Source organism: Psittacula echo, assembly GCF_963264785.1.
Source record: "Psittacula echo genome assembly, chromosome: 1".
Taxonomy (NCBI): Eukaryota; Metazoa; Chordata; class Aves; order Psittaciformes; family Psittacidae; genus Psittacula; species Psittacula echo.
In genome coordinates this window covers 113,845,134-113,868,023 of record NC_137735.1, presented here as the reverse complement: position 1 = coordinate 113,868,023, position 22,890 = coordinate 113,845,134, and the positions used below count along the sequence as shown (strand labels likewise).

Genomic DNA, 22,890 nt, shown 5'->3' with positions numbered 1-22,890 from the left:
AAGGCATCCAGTCTCTGAGGGAATCAGCCATCGTAGAGATGATCTATCACACCAAACCGAATAACGGAGATATACCCATAGACCCAGATGAAGTCGAATGTACACGACCCATGTGGCGAAAACTTACACGGAATGCACCCTCATCATATGCCCATTCATTGGCAACAGTAACCTGGGGTGACATAGTAGTAACACCAACAGTGGATGAAATGATTCACAAACTCCGAGAGTTCGAAGACAATCTCACCCCTTCCATCATCTCAGCTGTGGAAAAACTGTCCCAGGATGTCAAACAATTGAGGGACGATCTATCTGATTTATCCAGCTCCTCACGTGTACCAACACACGTCTCAGCTGTTAACAAAAGACGTCCTATTGTTCAAGACAGAAGATATAGAAGGCAAACACCACGGGCCACCCTATGGTTTTACCTGCGGGATCATGGAGAAGACATGACGAAGTGGGATGGAAAACCTACTTCAGCTTTGGAGGAACGGGTGCATGAATTGAAAATAGGAACAAGGGTCAAGACTAATCATCCCATGAGAGCTGCGGCTTCAGTCTCTGGTGAGCAGGTTCCCAGATGGAGCGGAAGAGCTGATTTTACTCCAGCTCCTGTGATAACGAAGAATAATCCCTTTCAACACGACTTAGGTGTCCAACGTTGTGATGACTGTTAGAGGGACCCTGCCTCCAGCCAGGTGGAGGTAGGGGACAATCGGATTTACTGGACTGTGTGGGTCAGATGGCCTGGCGCATCAGTCCCGCAGAAGTATAAAGCTCTCGTAGATACCGGTGCACAGTGTACCCTGATGCCGTCAAGCTGTCAAGGGGTGGAACCCATCTATATCTCTGGAGTGACAGGAGGATCCCAAGAGTTAACTGTACTGGAGGCTGAGATCAGCCTGACTGGAAGGAAATGGCAAAAGCACCCCATTGTGACTGGTCCAGAGGCTCCATGCATCCTCGGCATAGATTACCTCAGGAGAGGGTACCTCAAAGACCCAAAAGGGTACCGATGGGCTTTTGGTATTGCTGCTTTGGAGACTGAGGAAAATGAGCAGCTGTCCACCTTGCCTGGTCTCTCAGAGGATCCTTCTGTTGTGGGGTTGCTGAAGGTCGAAGAACAACAAGTGCCAATCGCAACCACAACAGTGCACCGGCGGCAGTATCGCACCAACCGAGACTCCCTGATTCCCATCCATAAGCTGATCCGTAGTCTGGAGAGTCAGGGAGTGATCAGCAGGACCCACTCACCCTTTAATAGCCCCATATGGCCAGTGCGAAAGTCTAATGGAGAGTGGAGACTAACAGTAGACTATCATGGCCTGAATGAAGTCACACCACCATTGAGTGCTGCCGTACCAGACATGCTAGAACTTCAGTATGAACTGGAGTCAAAGGCAGCCAAGTGGTATGCCACGACTGATATTGCCAATGCATTCTTCTCAATTCCTTTGGCAGCAGAGTGCAGGCCACAGTTTGCTTTTACTTGGAGGGGCGTCCAGTACACTTGGAACCGACTGCCCCAGGGGTGGAAACACAGCCCTACCATCTGCCATGGACTGATCCAGAATGCTCTGGAACAGGGGCAAGCTCCAGAACACCTGCAGTACATTGATGACATTATTGTGTGGGGTGATACAGCGGAAGAAGTCTTTGAGAAAGGGAGGGAAATAATCCAAATCCTGCTGAAAGCCGGTTTTGCCATAAAACGGAGTAAGGTCAAGGGACCTGCACAGGAGATTCAATTTTTGGGAATAAAATGGCAAGATGGACGTCGCCAGATCCCTACAGATGTGATCAACAAAATAATAGCAATGTCTCCACCAACTAATAAGAAAGAAACACAAGCTTTCTTGGGTGCTGTGGGGTTCTGGAGAATGCACATCCCAAATTACAGTTCGATTGTAAGCCCTCTCTATCATGTAACCCGGAAGAAGAATGATTTTAAATGGGGCCCTGAGCAACAACAAGCCTTTGAGCAAATTAAACGTGAGATAGTTCATGCAGTAGCCCTTGGATCAGTCCGGAATGGGCCAGATGTAAAAAATGTACTGTACACCGCAGCCGGGGAGAATGGTCCTACCTGGAGCCTCTGGCAGAAAGCTCCAGGGGAGACTCGAGGTCGACCCCTCGGCTTTTGGAGTCGGGGATACAAAGGATCTGAGGCCAGCTATACCTCAACTGAGAAAGAGATACTGGTAGCCTATGAAGGGGTTCGAGCTGCTTCGGAGGTGATTGGCACTGAAGCACAGCTCCTCCTGGCACCCAGGTTGCCCGTTCTGGGCTGGATGTTCAAAGGCAGGGTCTCCTCTACACATCATGCAACCCATGCGACATGGAGTAAATGGGCTGCACTAATTACACAACGAGCTCGAATAAGAAACCCCAGTCGTCCAGGCATTCTAGAAGTCATCATGGACTGGCCAGAGGGCAAAGATTTTGGAATGTCACCAGAGGAGGAGGTGATGTGTGCTGAAGAGGCCCCACCATATAATAAACTATCAGAAAGTGAAAGGCAGTATGCCTTGTTTACTGATGGGTCCTGCCGTATTGTGGGAAAACATCGGAGATGGAAGGCAGCCGTATGGAGTCCTCAACGACAAGTTGCAGAAACTGCTGAAGGAGAGGGTGAATCGAGTCAGTTTGCCGAGGTGAAAGCCATCCAGCTGGCCCTGGACATTGCTGAACGAGAAAAGTGGCCAGTACTTTATCTCTATACTGACTGATGGATGGTGGCAAATGCCCTGTGGGGGTGGTTGCAGCAGTGGAAACAGAGCAACTGGCAACGCAGAGGTAAACCCATCTGGGCTGCTGCACTGTGGCAAGATATCGCTGCCCGGGTGCAGAACCTGGTGGTGAAGGTACGCCATGTAGACGCCCATGTACCCAAGAGTCGGGCCACTGAGGAACACCAGAACAACCAACAAGTGGATAAAGCTGCTAAGATTGAAGTGGCTCAGATGGACTTAGATTGGCAACATAAAGGTGAATTATTTTTGGCCCGGTGGGCCCATGACACTTCAGGTCATCAGGGCAGAGATGCAACATACAGATGGGCCCGTGATCGAGAGGTGGACTTAACAATGGACACTATTGCCCGGGTTATTCATGAGTGTGAAACATGTGCTGCAATTAAACAAGCCAAATGGTTAAAGCCTCTTTGGTATGGAGGACGATGGCTGAAGTATAAATATGGGGAGGCCTGGCAAATTGACTATATCACACTCCCACCAACCCGCCACGGCAAGCGCCATGTGCTTACCATGGTGGAAGCAACCACCGGATGGCTGGAAACATACGCTGTGCCCCATGCCGCTGCCCGGAACACTATCCTGGGCCTTGAGAACCAGATTTTGTGGCGACATGGCACCCCAGAAAGAATTGAATCAGACAATGGGACTCATTTCCGGAATAACCTTATAGACACTTGGGCCAAAGAACATGGCATTGAGTGGATATATCACATCCCCTACCATGCACCAGCCTCTGGGAAAATCGAACGGTATAATGGGCTGTTAAAAACTACACTGAGAGCAATGGGTGGGGGAACTTTCAAGCATTGGGATACACACTTACCAAAGGCCACCTGGTTGGTCAACACCAGAGGATCTGCCAACAGGGCTGGCCCAGCCCAGTCAGAACTTTTACATATTGTAGAGGGGGACAAAGTTCCTGTGGTGCACATGAAGAATTTGCTGGGGAAGACAGTCTGGGTTATTCCTGCTTCAGGTAAAGGCAAACCCACTCGTGGGATTGCTTTGGCTCAGGAACCTGGATATACTTGGTGGGTAATGCAGGAAGATGGGGAAGTCCGATGCGTACCTCAAGGGGATTTGATTTTAGGGGAAAACAGACAATGAACTCAATTGTACGCTGTTGCCTGCTATAGCCCATCAACTAGAAGTCTGCAGGGCACCAGCGACTGGCTCTGACTTCCCTCTGACCATCATCCCAACAGAGAATGAACTTTGATAGAACCGGACGAGTTCTACAGTAAAGGAATGATCAGCATCAGCAGGCAACGATCCAACACTGCACACAGCTTCTTCTGCCCTGAAAGACTGTTCCAAGAGATGGAGCCCAATATCATGAACCGAATGGACTCAGTAGCTTTATAGGAATTGGTCCGTGCACTAAGCTAACAGTGCACCGAGATGAGAGTGAGGGTATATGGAAAATGTGGGATCTGAGCATGACGTGAATGGTATGGAACTAGGGGTGGATACTGTCCTGGGTTCAGCAGTGGCAGTCAGTTTTTTCTTCTCCTTCTTAGTAGCTGTTGCAGCACTGTGTTTTTGACTTTCGGCCTGGGAACAAAAAAAACTGATAACACTGATGTTTAGACTGACCAAGGACTTTGTGAGTCTCATGCTCTGCCAGGGAGGAGGAGGGGCCAGGAGGAAGCGGGGACAGGACACCTGACCCAGACTGGCCAAGGAGGTGTTCCATACCACAGCACGTCATGCCAGGGGATGTAACTGGGAGCTCCCCGGAAGGGCATGTCCCCTTTTCAGTCGGGCTGTCTTTTCCGGCGGGCGATATCGTATTCTCTTCCCTTGTTATTTCTCTTGTCGTTGTTATTGTTGGTGGCAGCAGTGGTGATTTGTGTTATACCTTAGTTGCTGGACTGTCTTTATCTCAACCCGTGGGAGCTGCATTCTTTTGATTCTCCTCCCCGTCCCTCCAGAAGCGGAGGGAAGAAAGGTGGGGGGGGGGCAGTAGACTGCGTGGTTCTGATTTACAGCTTGGGCTTAAACCACGACACCTGTACAAAGACATTCTACCATACTAAGCTCTTAATTTAAAATTTATGCTTCAGTAACACTATTTTCTTCTTTATCTTCTGTGTGAGAAGTTATTCCTAATTTTATGGGAGGGTGGTGAGGGAGGAACATCGGCTTGTGTTCTCTATTTTCTCCTATCCCAAGCCTATATGACCAAATAGCTGCCTAAGAAGACCACCTGGTTTTGAAGTTTGTAATCTTTTAGAGGACTTCAGAGGCACTGTATGTAAAGTACCTAAAAACTTGAACAGCTTGTTCTGATTCCTTCTCTTTTCTTCTGAGTATTACTGAAAATGATGTGCAAACAGCAGTGCAGCAATTACAAAGGCAAGTTAACACTACCGAAATGTTTGGCTTTCTCTTTACAGGAAGTACCTGATAAGAACAAAACCAATGGACTATACTTTAGAGATGGTAAATGTCGGATTGACTACATCCTGGTGTATAGAAAATCCAATCCACAGGCAGAAAAGAGAGAAATATTTGAGAGAAATATCAGAGCAGAAGGACTACAAATGGAAAAAGAGGTAAGAAAGCTTCCTTGAAAGAATTTTCAACATTGAAAGCTGTATAGAATCTGAAGGTATGAGTTTTGTTTACTCTGAACCTCCTTTACTGTGTTGTAGCAGTGGAAAAATGCTTTTAAGCATGCCTAAATGTAGGCTATTTATTGCCAGAGCAGTGGGAAAGCATAGCCTAAAGAAAAATGACACTTGGATTGAAGGCCAAAACAGGCCATTACAGTCATATTTTTCAACCTCATGCACAAGTAAGCCAAAGAATTTCATCCACTGTGCAGTGCAATAGAGAAAATAAGTGCTGGGTTTGGATGGCCTAATTTCTACTGAGTGTAGTCCACATTTCTACGCCTATTCCTTTCAGTTACCTGCTCCAATCATTGTTGAGACTCTTGGTACTCTTTCCAGAAGCCTTACTAGACCATGCCTTCCTTTTCCTGTCAGCTTAGGCACAGAGACTTGAGCAGTATTTTGGTAGTTTGAACAGAGCCTAAAGTCTCTCCTTCAGTCTTAATCCTAAACATTGAAATAATTGGACAATGCATGTGAATCACTTATATTGGTGTTATTTGCAACACAGCGTCCCAAAACATAGTGAATCTTTTCTGAACGAAAAGTGCGAAAGTGAATGTAAAGTGTCTGAAAGTTTATTGATGTGATAAGTAGCAGGATCAAGGCTTAAAGAGACCATCTCTTTTGCCTACGCTATGTTCTTCCTTAAACTTTTAGAAGTATGCTTATACACGGCTTAAGTCTCACTTCTGTGCAGAATAGACACTGCTGAATGTATATCTTTACCTGTGATTGATCAACTCACACTCATGCCAATATGCATTTTCAAGCTGCCACTGATGGAAACGGTAGAGGAGTGTCCAGGTTTTAGGCTATGGTCAATTATGTAGGTGCTGTGTATTATCACTGAATTCCTGGTACATGCGTAGATATTCTGTCTGCATACTTGAAAGGCATGGCTGTATGGAGAGCAACGGGGAGAGAAAAAATGGAAGCTCTTTCTCTCCAGAACAATGAAAATGTTTCCTTTCTTTAAATGTTTAAATGTTTTTAAATGAACATGGATACTGTGGACATAAAAGTATGAGCGTATCACTGGTTACATCAACCAGTTACCATAAACTATTCCTTCAAATAACCTTGAAGTTAGCATTTTTAGTGCTGCTGTAGGTGATAAGATGTTTTCAGTAGCAGCCATTGTTCATTTAATCCTGTAAACATACAACTGTCTGTAGGAATTGTAACACAACATCAAAGAACATGAGAGTGTTGCTGCAGCTGTTCAGCTTCACAACCTAGAATCCTGCCCTGCTTCCACCAGGAGAGGTGCTGAAGAAGCCTCTGAAATTTGGGCACTGTAGAAAATGAATGTGAAATTAACCCTCCCTATTGATACATCTGCCCAGTGATCTCAAAACTACTTGTTTCTACTTTGTGATTTTTGCAGTTTTGTTACTGTGCTAAGGTCAATACTGTAAGCTATGAAATCACTTTATATTTTAAGTATTGTGAAACTTATTGCAACATTTTACACAGAAAACTTTTTCAAGTTGACGATTCAAGTGTTTACTATGAAATTTTCTTGACACTTTCAAGCCCATTTATTTGGACTTTGCTGCCTAGGCTGCATGAATGTTCTACCCATTTGATTATTCATTTCAGTTTCTGTGATGCTACTGACATGCAGTTTTATTTCTTATTAATCTCATTTGGCCTTGGTGTGACTTCTTGGCAGCATCAGTAATTGTACATTTCTAAACTCAGAAGGATCAAAATGAGGTTGTATTACATGACTCAGGCTAATGTTTTTTAAATCTAGGGTAGCAATCTTTTTTAGCATATGATTCTGACCTAAAATTAAACCCTAGCATCTATATTTTATGATCACATTAGTTTCCAAATTAAATTATAATCCTGAAGGAAATAACTACATTATGGGTACCCTCCGTCCCCCTCCCCACAAAGTGACAACTGTGCTGTGAAACATTTAATGTTTAAACTGAGCAGTGGGATTGATTTATGGCTAGATTATTTCTCATTATTTTTACTTCTCTCTCTGGTGAGACTACACATCATTTGGAGTTACAATTCTGGAACATTTTAAGAGAGGGTTTGTTTTCTGGTTCTTCAGGTATAATATATTGCTTCTGCTGGGAAAAGCTTGCTCCCAGATAAAATAGGATAATTGTTTGTAGCTTTGGTCGTGGAACTTATACAGAGGCAAAAGGCTGTAACTGCTGGATTGAAAGAAACTTTCTATCTTCTGTGAATTTTGTGTGGTTGTTGATGCATTCTCCTTTGACTACTGGCTGTTCATATATTGACATTCAGTTATGTTAGTCCTGCCTTTTTAATGTGAAATCAGTGGCAGAGAGGAAAACTTACAGAGCTGTTCACACTGTAGTTTCAAACCCATATTGCCCTGCACACTGCAGAAAGAGAAAAATGCACTGCAGTGGCTCGCTGACAAGTGTAGAACAGCAAAATACCCAGGAAGTGGTGAGTGCAGGGCACAAAGTGTTCACTTAACAGCATGAAATGAAAAACTGAATCTGAAATGAGTTCATAAATGTTGGGATGACTTCAGGCACAGTGTCAAGATCACATAGCTGAGAAAGGTATATGTTTCTAATTCTATAAAAAGGTGATAACGTTTTGCAGGTAATTCCCCAATGAATTTGCACACATTTTTTAGCTATACCACAGCACTCTGCCATGGAAGTTCTGCCAGGTTTGGTGCTCTGTATATTCAGTGGTAAACAAGGAAGGGCTCCCCGATCAAGGAACAGATCATTGAATTAGTGAAAGCATGGTTAGCAGAGCTCTGAGAGTGAATGCTAATCGAGTGGAACAGCATAAATAATTTTCTGACCGTTTCCCATGCTTTTCAGTGTATATTGGATCTGGGTAGCATGACTGTCTTGTCCCAGTCCAACACGGATCACGTCCAAGATGTGATCATATGCATAGAAACTCTAGGTAAGTTAATTGAAAATATAGGTTATTCCAGGAAAAGAGACTGTATTTTCCATCCACCCAGATATAAAATTTCCTATGTTGATTTATCCTTTTTTACACAAGTGAGAGAAATAACTATGATATCGCTGCTGTAGGATTCTCAATGACCACACAATTTTCATCTTTTAATAATCTTTGAGACAGATTTAAGTCTTGAGTAAAATAAAGAAGGCAGTCTCCAAATGGAACAAGTTCTTATCATGGATGAAATACCAATAGTATTGCTGATTTGTAGGACTGATACCTTCTGTAAATACTACACAAAACTTGTAACTTCCAGAGTTGACTGACAGATGTTTAACAGGAGACAAGGTACTACTGTCCACATTTTGAGGTCATGTTTCATATTTATCCAAATGCAAGATAATCCTGAGACTAAGATCAATGCACTGACACTTAGAAAAAAATAACTTATGATCACTTTCACGTGAAAAAAATGAATACAGATAGTAACTGTCGTTTCAAATATTGTGTTCATTCGTCTGGGACCGTAGAAACTCAATATTTTTCTGGAAAACCTGTCTTTTCAGTAGAGAATGAAGAGTCATAATAACATTGGGACAATCATATTTTTCACAAGAATGAAGATTTATAAATTCACCTAGTGGCCAAACCAGAGCTAAGTTCCCTTATCCCAAATTACTCTTGTATCCTCAATTAATGTGTTTTAATCCCTGTGCTAAATGGCCAGGTAGAACTAAGTTGCTGTAAGCAGTAACTATATTGTGCTGGTACATGTATATAGTATTACAGATAACTTTCAGTAAGGTACTTTAAATTATGCTACACTCACAGAGCATTCACTGAGGTAGCCAGCATGGAGCAGCTAACATACGTAACTTGTTCACTTGTGACTTATTTAAGCTGGACTTTCATGTAATGCAAATGCAGGATAGAAGTAAGGTAGTTCAAGGAAATCTATGCTGGATGAACAAACATAGACCATGCTTGGATTTGTAATTTGTAAAAGAGAAGAAAGAGGTCATCTTAGATTTAGGTAAATACTGTGTATCCAAAATGAATCTGATGCTTGGTGGGGTCTTGTCATGTAGCCCTAGGAATAGACTGTATTTAGTTTGAACTTGTCATGGGTTTTAGGAGGGGTTGTTTTGTTTGTTTGGTTGGGGTTTTTTTTCTTCTCGTTTCTGCACTAAATTCATATACAGTAGTTCTGCTACTAAATGTACTTGATACCTTTTCCTTAAAGATTGTATCCAAACTTTTTAAGTCATAATTTGTAATTTGATTTGATGGAGTTTGTTTGAAAAGGCATTTGACATGACAGTAGAAATTGAGAGACAGTAGTATTCAGGTCCTTTATTATATATATTTGCATATATATGTATGCTGATGTTTCAGTATAAAAACAACATACTTAAAAGCAATAGCATTCGTTACTTAAAAGCAATAACATTCCTTACTGCCTCTATCCTGGTTTAGCAGTAGCAGTCAGTTTTTCTACTGGTGCAGTGCTGTGTTTTGACTTTCGACCTGGGAATAATACTGATAAAGCCGATGTTTTCAGTTGTGGGTCAGAATGTTTACCCTGACCAAGGACTTTGTGAGTCTCATGCTCTGCCAGGGAGGAGGAGAAGCCGGGAGGAAGCAGGGACAGGACACCTGACCCAAACTAGCCAAAGGGGTATTCCATACCATAGCACGTCATGCCCAGGATGTAGAATGGAGAGTTCACAGTATCACAGTATCACAGTATGTTAGAGATTGGAAGGGACCTCAAAAGATCATCTAGTCCAATTCCCCTGCCAGAGCAGGAACACCTAGATAAGGTTACACAGGAATGTGTCCAGGCGGGTTTTGAATGTCTCCAGAGAAGGAGACTCCACAACCTCCCTGGGCAGCCTGTTCCAGTGTTCTGTCACCCTCACTGAGAAGAAGTTTCTTCTCAAGTTTAAGTGGAACCTCTTGTGTTCCAGTTTATACCCATTACCCCTTGTCTTATCATTGTTAGCCATTGAGAAGAGCCTGGCTCCATCCTCATGACACTCCCCCTTTATATATTTATATACACTAATAAGGTCCCCCCGCAGTCTCCTCTTCTCCAAACTATAGAGACCCAGCTCCCTCAGCCTTTCCTCATAAGGGAGATGCTCCACTCCCTTAATCATCTTTGTCGTCCTGCGCTGGACTCTCTCCAGCAGTTCCCTGTCCTTCTTGAACTGAGGGGCCCAGAACTGGACACAATATTCCAGATGCGGTCTCACCAGGGCCGAGTAGAGGGGAAGGAGGACCTCTCTCGACCTACTGACCACCCCCCTTCTAATACACCCCAGGATGCCATTGGCCTTCTTGGCCACAAGGGCACAGTGTTGGCTCATGGTCATCCTGCCATCCACTAGGACCCCCAGGTCCCTCTCCCCTACACTGCTCTCTAACAGGTCGTTCCCCAACCTATACTGGAACCTGGGGTTGTTCCTGCCCAGATGCAGGACTCTGCACTTTCCCTTGTTATATTTCATCAAGTTTCTCCCTGCCCAACTCTCCAGCCTGTCCAGGTCCCGCTGGATGGCAGCACAGCCTTCTGGCGTGTCAGCCACTCCTCCCAGCTTAGTGTCATCAGCAAACTTGCTGACAGTACACTCAATTCCCTCATCTAAATCATTGATGAATATATTAAATAATACTGGTCCCAATACTGACCCTTGAGGCACTCCACTAGATACAGGCCTCCAACTAGACTCCGCCCCATAGACTACAACTCTCTGGCTTCTCTCCTTCAGCCAGTTCGCAGTCCACCTCACTACCTGATCATCCAGGCCACACTTCCTCAATTTAGCTATGAGGATGCTGTGGGAGACTGTGTCAAATGCTTTGCTGAAGTCAAGGTAGACCACATCCACCGCTCTGCCATCATCCATCCACCATGTTATTTCCTCATAAAAGGCTAGGAGGTTGGTCAAGCATGACTTCCCCTTGGTAAAGCCATGTTGACTGCCTCTCATAACCCTCTTATCCTTGACATGCCTTAAGATGGCATCAAGGATAAGGTGTTCCATCACTTTTCCAGGGATGGAGGTGAGGCTGACCGGTCTATAGTTACCCGGGTCCTCCTTCTTGCCCTTTTTGAAGACTGGAATGACATTTGCTTTCCTCCAGTCCTCAGGCACCTCTCCCGTTTCCCAAGACTTGGTAAAGATGATGGAGAGTGGTCTAGCAATGACTTCCGACAGTTCCCTCAGCACCCGTGGGTGCATCCCATCTGAACCCATGGATTTATGGATGTCCAGATTGCTCAACTGGTCTCTAACCCATTCCTCATCGACTAAGGCAAACTGCTCCAGTGACCTGGCTTCATCTGAGGTCTCAGGAGTACAGTGCTCTTCAGGACTGCCTCCGGCAGAGTAGACTGAGACAAAGAAGGCATTCAATAACACTGCCATCTCAGTATCTTCTGTCACCAGGGCACTCACCCCATTCACCAGTGGGCCAACCTTGCCTCTGGTGTTAGTTTTATCAGCTATGTATTTGAAAAAGCTCTTTCTGTTGTCCTTGACCCCTCTGGCCAGATTTAATTCTAAGGAGGCCTTAGCCATCCTAGCTGCCTTCCTACATCCTCTAGCAGCAGCCTTATATTCCTCCCGAGTGGCCAGCCCCTCCTTCCATGACCTATAAACTCTGCTCTTCCACTTGAGCATACCCAGCAGTTCCTTATTCAGCCACGCAGGTCTCCTGGCCCTCTTCCTTGACTTCCTACGTGTCGGGATGCTCAGCTCTTGAGCTTGGAATAAGCAATCCTTGAATGCCAACCAACTATCTTGGGCCCCTTTACCTTCAAGCAGCCTTGACCATGGGATTTCCCCTAGCAATTGCTTGAAAAGGCCAAAGTTTGCCCTGCTAAAGTCCAGGGTTGCAATTCTACTTGCTATTGTACTGGTCCTACCACACAAGATCCTGAATTCCACCATCTCGTGGTCGCTGCAACCAAGGCAGCCCTCAACCTTTACTGCTTCGACCAGACCCTCCTGGTTAGTGAGGATGAGATCCAGCAGTGCTCCTCTCCTGGTTGGCTGATCCACCATTTGGATGAGGAAGTTATCATCCATACACTGGAGGAACCTCCTGGACTGTGGCTGGGTTGCTGAGTAGTCCTTCCAGCAAACATCAGGGAAGTTAAAATCCCCCACGACGACCACGTCCTGTGACTGTGAGGCCGCTCTCAGCTGCTTGTAGAAGGCCTCGTCAACTTCCTCACCCTGATCTGGTGGCCTGTAACAGACACCCACAACAGTATCACCCCTGCCAGCCTGCCCCTTAATTCTCACCCACAGACTCTCAACTCGCTCATCCCCTGTCCCTGGACAGAGCTCAGTACATTGCAGCTGCTCTCGCACATAAAGAGCAACCCCACCACCCCGCCTGGCTGGCCTGTCTTTCCTGAAAAGGACATAGCCCTCCATGACTATATTCCAGTCATGCGAGCTGTCCCACCACATCTCTGTAATTGCCACCAGATCATAATCTCCTGACTTAACACAGGTCTCCAACTCCTCCTGTTTATTTCCCATGCTGCACGCATTGGTGTACAGGCATTTCAAGGAGGGAGCTGAGCTCACCAATTTCACCCTAGGATTATAGGAGGCCTCCCAGTCTTCATCAATCCTAGAGTGCTGCCCCACTGGGGCAAGCCCAGTTACAACCCCATCCCCTTTCGAATCTAGTTTAAAGCTCTCCAAATGAGCCCTGCTAATTCATGCCCCAGCATCCTTTTGCCTCTGTGAGTTAAACCTTTCCCTCGTGCCATCATCCGGACTGGAGCCTTATAAAACCAGCCGTTATCAAAGAACCCAAAGCCCTGCCTAAAGCACCAGTCTCGTAGCCAATTGTTTACGGACTGAATTTTCCCATTCAATCCCACATCATCACCGGAAGATGGAAGAACTGAGGAGAAGATCACTTGAGCCCCAGACTCTTTCACCATCCGCCCCAAGGCCCTGTAGTCTTTCTTCATCCCCCTCAGACTGCGGGAAGCAGCTTCCCCCCCACCTGTCTGGAAGACCAGCAGCGGGTAGTAGTCTGTCGGGTGCACCAGGCTGGGGAGCGCCCTGGTGATATCCCTGATCCGGGCTCCAGGCAAACTACACACTTCCCTATGATGAGGGTCAACTCTGCATATCGGGCCCTCTGTTCCTCTCAGAAGGGAATCGCCTACAACAATGACTTTTCTTTCTTTCTTGTCAGAGGCAGTCTTGAGGTGTGAAGTCGACCGCCTTTTCCTATGTGACCTTGTAGTCTGGCCTTGCACCACATCCTCACTTACCTCTCCATCAAGATCCAGGGCCTCAAACCTATTACTGAGGGGCACCTGGGGAAGCAGGGCAGGAAGGGAGGAAGGTTGCCCACGGTTCCGAACTGGAACTCGCTTCCAGCCCTCATCGTCTTTTTGGTCCCTTACCTCTGCGCGACAGCTACAGAGCAGGGGCTGTCTCGGGTCATCCCCCTCTGTCTGAGAGGACAGGGGGTCCATCCCCTTGTGAGGGGTATCTCCCTGGAACCGTTCCTGCTGACACGCTAGGGAGTTACTCCACCAGTCGATCTCCCTTTCACACTCCCTGATGGTCCTCAGCGTCTCGACCTCCTCCTTAAGTTCTGCCACCAATCTAAGCAGATCTTCTACCTGCTCACACCTCACACAGGTGGAATGCTGGCCTCCCTCCCTCGGCAGCAGCAGGCTCTGGCACTCCCTGCAGCCAGAGACCTGAACAGCCACGGTTTGGGGCAGGGTCTCTGTCTGAGTTGCTACAGTCTCCTTACTGCAAGCTCTCCTTCTGGAGGCGACCATATTGGTCAGCAATCTGGGACACCAGCAACAGAGTCCACAACACAACCTGCTTGTTCCTGCCTGCGCCCGGTGGGCAGCGACCGGTCACTGCCCTCCCAAAGGCTCTTTCAAGGCAAGGGGCAGGGGTGCGGTCGCCGTTACCGCGGGAACGCCCCCTGCCACGTCAGCCGCTCTCTCGCAAGGGCTGCTGGGGCTTCAGGGATCGGGTGATGTCGGGAATCGCGATGTCTCTGCGCTGTCCCCTCTGATTTTCCTAATCTCTTCTGACCCTCGTGGTCTCTGCAGAGTTCCCGGAAGGGCTGGATCATGGCAGGGTGGGGGTGAGGTACCGGTTGGTGAGCGGTTGTATTCTCTTGCTTGTTATTTCCTTTATCATTATTACTATTAGTGGTAGCAGTAGTGATTTGTGTTATACCTTAGTTATTAAACAGTTCTTATCTCAACCCGTGGGAGCTGCATTCTTTCGATTCTCCTCCCCGTCCCTCCAGGAGCGGAGGGAAGAAAGGTTGTGGGGGGAAGTGGACTTCGTGGTTCTGATTTACGGCCTGGGCTTAAACCACGACAGCCTCAAAAAGCAAGTCTCCTCACAGCTACTGGATGTGAAGTATTGTTTCAGGAACTAATTTCAGATACTACTTCAGATATATTATTTCAGATATAACGGCAATCAACCCATTTGGGCTTCTGCCAGCACACTAATCTCTGCATCTCCCAGGTAAAAGAAGATATTAGCATAGTGTACTGATCCAATCTTCAGGACTGGTTTTTGTGATGTATGCCCGATTAAAAATTTAAGCATTGCCACCGTAAGTGTCAAGCTGTCACCAGGGCATCTCTAATTGCGTTCACTCACTGCCTCAAGCAGCAGCTGATGTTTCTGGAGCAACATCTGGCAGCTGATAAGCAGCCAGTGTATATAATAGGCAGTAGAAATATGCCATAAGTGTTCTCTGGAGAAAAGCTAAAATGGCAGGGAAGAAAAGCACAGTATGAGTTTCACTTTTGCCATATGAACAAGTATCTACTAGCCGATATAGTCTGACTCTGAAAGTTACGTTAATCTGAGAATGAAAGTTATGTTTAGAGATCTTTTTCAGTAGTTGATGCAATATGATTAGAGAATACTATTACTTCATGACTTTTCAAATTTGCAAGCAGATGTAGATGCGTTCATGGTGAAGTAGTCCAAGTTCTACAAAGAAGTTTCTCTTAATATGGCTGTAAGTTTGCATTAATGGGATAGGAATTCAAAGGCTAGAAACGTATATTCGGTAAAAGAATTATATTTAGCATCAACTTGGAGTCAGGTTTAAAATGATGAATGTTGAGAGAAATTACAGATGACAGAAAGAGCACACAAAATAGCTTATCTGTGATTCTTGGCTGATCCCTGAGTGTAAAACCAAAATAGACTTATGATCATGTCAAAGTGAGGTAGAAGTTAGAAATAAAGAATGAGTATGAAAAAAACTTCAAAGACTGAAACTTTTGTGCTCAGAAAGTGATGATGTGAAAGAGATGTTATGATTAACAACTATTGGTCCCAAGCATAGTCGAATATGATCATCTTTCCTTCTGGCAAAAATGACATCTACTACTTTCTGTTGTTGTTGTCAGTACTGCAAAACCAAAACAGCTATGTGAGACCAATCTGCTTTTTTCTGGTTTGTGCGTCATCACTGCAATTGTTCATGAGACTCCTGTTACATAAACGTTGTTGCTGATTGTGATTCATGGGTAGAAAAGAATTAAGTTGACTTCCAGATCCCAAGTGGCACTTGCAGATCTGAGCGAGGAAAGGTGTTTTATAAACTTGGCTTATGTAATTTGGTTCTCTGAGAAGCAGCGCACAATAAAATCTCAGTGCCTTTGGAGTTGACTCAAAGTTTATTTTTCAGTTGTGACTTTAGTTTATTCAGTTATTGAAAGAATACTGACTTGTTTGTAATTTATTGCTGCCGTAGGTGTTAATTTAATCAACCAGGCATATAGTTTATAATAGACTGCTCAGCCTATTTGCAGCTTGCCAGGACAGTTTGTGTTAGTGGCCAGGAGCAACCTGCAGGTCAGATGGGAAATCTTCTCTTGGCTGCTGGTTTTCTTTTGGTGCTCATATCCTTTCTGTATCATTTTCTCTCCCTTGTCCAGCTGAAGAGGGGAGTGATAGAGCCACTTTGGTGGGCACCCAAATTTGTGTTCAATGTTTAATCCACTACTGTAAGTAATATCAAATATCCAGTAGCTTTTATGCAGTCTTGTATGTTGTTGCAGTCTCTCACTTTTCTGATCCTATTATTCAATATGTAAATATCTACAGCTAATGAACTTACAGGACAAATTATGCAGCCTGCAGGAGCTGTGGTTTCACAAACAGCATAATATTCCATTATTAGCAGGTACAATTTGTTTTTTAATGTTTAAGCACCATGTCTGATTGCATCCACAAATCATGGATAGAGACATCAAAGTGACATAAACCATGTCTGCAAAAAGTGAACCAGACTGAAATGCAAGCCCACCATATGCATAAGTGAAAGTGCTTACAACTATTTAATTTATCAGACTGTTCATTTCATCCAGATTTAGCCAAAGCAAGTTAAAAAAAGACTTACCGTTAGCTCATCATCTAATGCGTCTGCAAGTGTAGTCTCTTCTCAGTAGTGTTTTACAGAAAAATATACAGGTACAAACAGAGCAACATCCTCCTCCAGAGTGCACTGTATGAAAATGAGTAGCACTAAACAGTGGAGGAATTTCCAGCATGGTCTTTGAGGGAAAAATGTTTCATATTTCAGATACTATGTCCAGTGTAAAGCACAGTGGCAATTTAGAGAATTTTAAGGAGGTACATGGAAGTCTAGATGGATAGAGGCTGAACTCAAATTTAAGTGTGCAGTTTTTAAAAGTAAACTTCTTGTCTGAGGGAGCCCAGAGGTAAATATTTCTGAGCTGACAAATTTCAGCCTTTAGCAGGACTTTGTAAAATTGGTAGGCTAAGAAACTATAGCTGAAAAATTGATCTACATTTAAAAAATGTAGATCAAAATGTAGCTTTTTTGTGGGGTATGAAGGTAATACATGAAATATAGATAACTGAAAAGGGATAAAAAGCCTCTGAGATACTTTTTATCCTTCAGGAATTCCTAGTAGATTTTTTTTTTTTTTTGTCAGAGTTTTCTGTCATCAGTCTTCACAAAACAGAATGTCAAAAAACTTTTGAAGGACGCCAGGCTCATGGAAAAAACATAGAGGCAATAGATTAAAAAAAAGATGAAGGTTACGTATGAGATGTGCCCTATATGACAAAAGTCACCTTTCCCTTTACAGTAGCTGGTCTTAAACTGCAATTATTTTTGAGATGTTGTTTGCCTGCCAGTGACATCAGGAACAAATGTAATGCACAAGGGTACAATCACTTACTTCACAGTGAGCATTTCATTGCCCAAAGGTGACATGACCGGTCTGCTGCAACACACACTGATGATACTAGCTTAATGAGCAGAAATCTAGAGTTGTCTGTACAGAAGAGAAAGAGTATACAGGATTACTAGCAGTGCATCATACATTCTCATTTCATATTGATGATTTTGGAGTTGAACTTGTTTTGAAAAGACAGTCTTGTGTTTACAGTAACGTGCTTCTGAAACAAATAGTAATGATTTCAAACAGCTGCAGTGCCTTCTTGGACTAGGGGATATTTGCATCTTCCCCTGCAGCATAGAGCAGTGTGGGGCTGCCCACCCTGGAAGTAGTCCTAGGATGGAAATATGAATCTGGAAAGGACAATTCCTCTTCTTACCAGCTCTCGGCACAAGGTCTCCAGGCCCTCTTGTTGTCCGATTACTTTCTTTCTTATCCTAGGTTAATTTGGCCATGGTCCAAGTACAGCATTGGAAGTGTGTGCCTTAGATTAACTGTATTTTAATTGTGGTAAGAGCCTCACAAATAGAGCTAGGCAAATTACTTCAGTGCTCAAACTTTATTGAAAAAGACATTTCAGTTTATGGCTCTCTGGGTTCAAATTAAATGCAGCACTATCCACTGCATATTTATGTATTTGTTTCTTGCTGTTTGAGTGGTAATGAAGTGATGTTTTAAATGAAGTTTAATAAAGCCTAGCCTGAGGAAAAACACTTCTGAGATAGCTACATTGACTGAAACCTCTGTCAGCCAATCAGTCATATTCCCTTGTTTAAAGTCTTACATGGTTTAAAAAACTCTCTTCTGTGCACAAATACCTTTGTATTCTTGTATGAAAACTTTTAAAAGAATCTCTGAAAGTACTTTTTAGGCAAAGCAGCGTAAAGACTTTTCTTGGTCTACATACTTACTATTCAATGTCATGACTTAAACCACTGCTTAAGTGACTGCTACAGCTGAACCCAGGACACTTAGATACTACTTGTTGTTTCTGATAATAGACTGAGATAGATCTTTGCATTTATAACAAATATGATTGACTCCCCTTTCTGAAGTCTCCACTGTCAAGCATTAATATAAGAACTTTGTACCTACTCTTTTAAACAGTCATCTCTTCTACCTTTTTAAAATTCAAAACCTTCCATAAATAAGAAGACCTCTGCAGTGAAAATTAGTTAGGAGAGGAACAAAACGGAGACATGTGAATCTGGAAAATACGACTCCATACTTTGTCTTACAATATGCTAAATTCATGTTATTTTTTATGTCTGCTAGATTTGGAGACATGTCATCTTCATTTCAAATGTGTTTATTTAACCTCCTTTCAGGTTAGTTTATAAATGTCATGTTTTGAAAAACTGCCATTGTAGACTAGTAATAATGGCAGAATATTCAGTGATTTTCACAGTCACATACTTCTACACATAAGAACTATATATAGTTCTCTGTGTATATACATATATACACACACACATAATGTCTGTATAGTTTTCCTATATCTTTCTGTGTCTGTAATAAAATATCTACATAATTTCCTAGTGTAAAAATTTAGGAGTCTGGATTTAGACATTAGGGTTTAAATTTAAATTGGTTGGAAAGTTATCTTCCATAATCTGTTACAACCCTTCCATCTAATTTTAGAACTACAGAATGGTTTGGGTTGGAAGGGACCTTAGAGATCATTCAGTTCCAGCCCTCCCTGCCATGGGTAGGGACGCCTTCCACTAGACCAGGTTGCTCAAAGACATCAAAAGTTTCAGCAGAACTGTCACCAATGCTAGATCAGGATAGCCATGGCTTTTTTAGTTCTGTATCTGTAGTTCAGTGCAGACTACAGTCTGGCCCTTCATGTCTAGAGTACTTGTGTTTATACAGGGAGTGCTATTGCTATTAGAAACTGACTTCCTGAGACTGGATTGGATTAAACAAATGGTCTGAAACAGTAGTTAGGCAGAGGGAAGTTGCAGTAGGTAAAACATCACAGGTCAACAGTCTTGTGCACATTTATAGACTTTATCATTAGCTTCAGAAATTCACAAAAGACAAGAATTCAAGTGATAAAATACAGAAAGTACCGACCAAAATCAAGAGGCCTGTTAAAAGTGCAGAGGGCACTAGTGGGAGGCTTTGTTATTTTCGTATATGTTCTCTGTGAGCAGGATGAACAAGATGGGGTGGGGGAAGAAGATAGCAGCCAAGGCCTTGTCAGTAAGGCAGTAGCAGCTGTGGTAATCCCCAGGTTTGAGCTTTAGCTCTGAGCTGCACAGGGTGTCCCTTCCAACCCTAATGATTCTATGATTCTAAAATGTTCTGGATCACTTGCTGTCATTGTGATGGGTCCCAGACAGCTAAGCAGTGACTTAGAGCCACCCATGAAGATGCAGTTGTAGGAAGTAATGCCTCTATAGTGCTGCAGAAGTTGGGGTGAGTGGTGAGGAAAGTAACAAAAGCCCAGGGAAAGTAAGGTGGCTGTAGTTCAGAGTCCCAAGAGGGAAAAGAACCTTCTTATTGATTGTAGCTGTTTGCAGTGTAGATCTCTGGCCTGGGAGAAACAAGCCCTTCTGGGCAGCAATTCCTCTCAATCTGAGGAAAATAGAACAAAAGAATTGTATCCTGAAGGTGCCTGTTCCTCTCCATTGCAGACATCTAAACATAGTTGCTCTGAATCACACCTATGATGTCTGCTCCTTGGGAGTAAGCCTTCAGGCAACTTCTCAGGATCAGTAGGCTTAAAGCCATGATTCTGATCCATGTGTTTTGAAACTAATATAGCAGCCTGCCAGTGTCCAGCAGGGGAAACTGGGTCAGATATATGGAACACACCAGATCTATAAACTGCTACAGAGAAGTGTTTGTCCTGTGCCCAAGTGGTAGGTATGGACTTACGTAAGTACATCTGGTGGAGTGTAAACCAAGCAGAATTGTCTAAAGCAAGTATAAAGCAAACTAGCAGAATTGTGTGACAATTGTAAAGTTCAATTCTAACTCCCTCAAGCTATGGAATATATTAATGCTTCTGCAGATTTTACATTATTTGACATCTTCCATCTTCCATTCTTTGCTGTTTTGACTGAATTGATGAGTGCTTGCTATGCCAATTTACATTTACATCTTGGCCTGTTTTTTGTCTCTGTTGTGACAGGAAATAGAATTCATGTATCTTACTAATGCATTGTTCCAGCCAAAAGACACAAAAATGTAAAAATGATATGGGATAATTGACAACACAGGAGTTTGGGGAAAGAGCAAAAGAAGTATAATGGTCAGGCAGCATTAAGAGGAAGCTAGCATCAAGATGTGGAGGTGTAGCCACTTTAAATCATGGTAGACAAGTAAGAAAAGACCCCTTCTCACTGTATAACTTCCCCTATAAAAATCTCAGAGTAAAATCTCTTTAGAAATACAACACAAGCCCTTAACGCCTTGAAATGAATCTTTTGTATTTATGGAGGTTGACTATCAGAAGGCAGGGAAGCAGAAAGGCAAAGAATTAGTGGTCATTAATATGGATGAGACTCATCAAACAGTTTTAGCTAAGGATAGAGGGAAATGTTTTGAAAATGTGGAAACCTTTCATTTAAACAGATTCAAAATTAAATGCCTGCTATTAAAATGCAGTGCTAGTTGATAAGAAATGCTTAGCTTTACGAAAGAGAAAACAAAACAAAAAAAAAAAAAGGAAATATTTACACATGATTATATAGTCCAGTAACACACCAAAACATGGTACTTTGTGAAGACAATATTTCAGCTTAAATCAAATTGAAGTTTTTCATATGTTTACCTAAAAATCTTTAGAAATCTTGTTCAATTTGCTCCATTTTCATATAATTTATTCAGTTTGGTATTGAAAAAAATGCATTTCTCTCTTAAATGGCATCACAGCGAATTACTAAAATGTTCATGTAACACTAATTATGCCTAGCTAGCAAAAGCTTTTATTTGCTGATTCTGTTCTTAATTTATTTCTTAGACTATTTGTAAGGCATTAAGGATATTTTCCATCAGATACTGTGTAACATAAAAGAAAATCTCATTTCCTAACTCGTTACTAGATTCCCAATGTAGAAATCAGCTGACAGCAGCTTTTGCAGTCAGGTCTATTGCACGGGTATTTTATTTCCTTTGAGTAAAGTAAAGTAAAATTATATCTTAAGTGAAGGACATGGTGCCACTCCCACAACTGGGTTCAAATCTCATCAGGATATAGGTGGAAATGAATGGATTACTTGCACTTTACAGTTTTTTATCCCATGTTCAGACATTATCACAGTAAGATCCTTAAAAATTTGCAGCAGGAACATGAATATGTTTCAGATTTTCTTGAATACCTAGAATCTGGGTTTTCTAGAAGGTGCATATGTGCCTCTCAAATGGCTGACATTCTCCCTAACTTTAGTATTAAAGCCCCAGAGCACTCTCAACAAACTGTTACCAATATCCAAAGGAACTGATTTTTTTCATTGTTACTCTTGAGTGCCTAAATTAAATTGTTCTAAGTTAAGTGTATGTCTTTAACAAAGGGAAGACATGTTTCTAATGTACTTAACCACTTAATTTTTATCTTGAAGCCTATAGAACCTGAAGATCTCAGAAATTTATTTTAGGTAAAATAACATATAGCACAGTAAGTGCTGCCTACAAATACTGTTCAAAATATCCTAAAATTATCTCTGAAAGCAATTGGATAGGTTTGGAGAAACTTATGATTTAGATACCATTTTTTTTCTGAATCATCTTTAGTTTTTATCAGATAGCTCTTTATTGATTTTAGTGCAGTGAAAGCAAAATGAGAGGGGGCGGGAGGTGGGAGTGGGTTTAATTTATCCGAAGTCAGGAACCATCTCTTCACTGTTGCCTTCTTGACAGAGATTATTACAGTAACATCCACAGAGGAGCATGATATAGGCTTCTCCTTTTATCCCAGACTAGACTCAGTCACCCCTCCTCCTGCATATGATTCTTACAGCCCCACATCCAAACTCCTGGAAATCCTAGACTGGTGTTAGATGGGATCTGTGGACCCATGTTAGTTGCATCTGTAGCCTTTGAGATGATCTTATGCCTTGCTCTTTTCATATTCACCCCTTGCTCTTTTCATATTCACCCAAGGTTAGTATAAACAACAAAAAAGCTTAATGTGCAAACAAGCCTTATTTTAGCAGATTAGGTACCAGAACTAAAGAATAAAATACGCCAAACAGCGTTTTTATTTTATACTTAACACTTAGAGCTCTCCCTGCTTGAACCGCTGTCTCAGTCACACTGGAAGAACTAAGGAAGTCCGTTTGTCTTGCTGCTTCTGCTCCAAGTCTCCTAGGACTGACTTGATCTG

The 22,890-nt window shown here is 43.1% G+C and overlaps 1 protein-coding gene across 1 annotated transcript in view; it reads left to right on the top strand.

Annotated features, from left to right (window-relative positions):
• ANO4 (anoctamin 4) overlaps positions 1 to 22,890 on the top strand; it is a gene marked incomplete at both ends in the record, with an annotated part of 141,681 nt that overhangs the window by 34,581 nt on the left and 84,210 nt on the right. Inside the window, one exon of the mRNA XM_080631873.1 lies at positions 5,159 to 5,317. Coding sequence (XP_080487999.1) covers positions 5,159 to 5,317 — 159 coding nt within the window. The remainder of the gene's footprint in view (positions 1 to 5,158; positions 5,318 to 22,890) is intronic.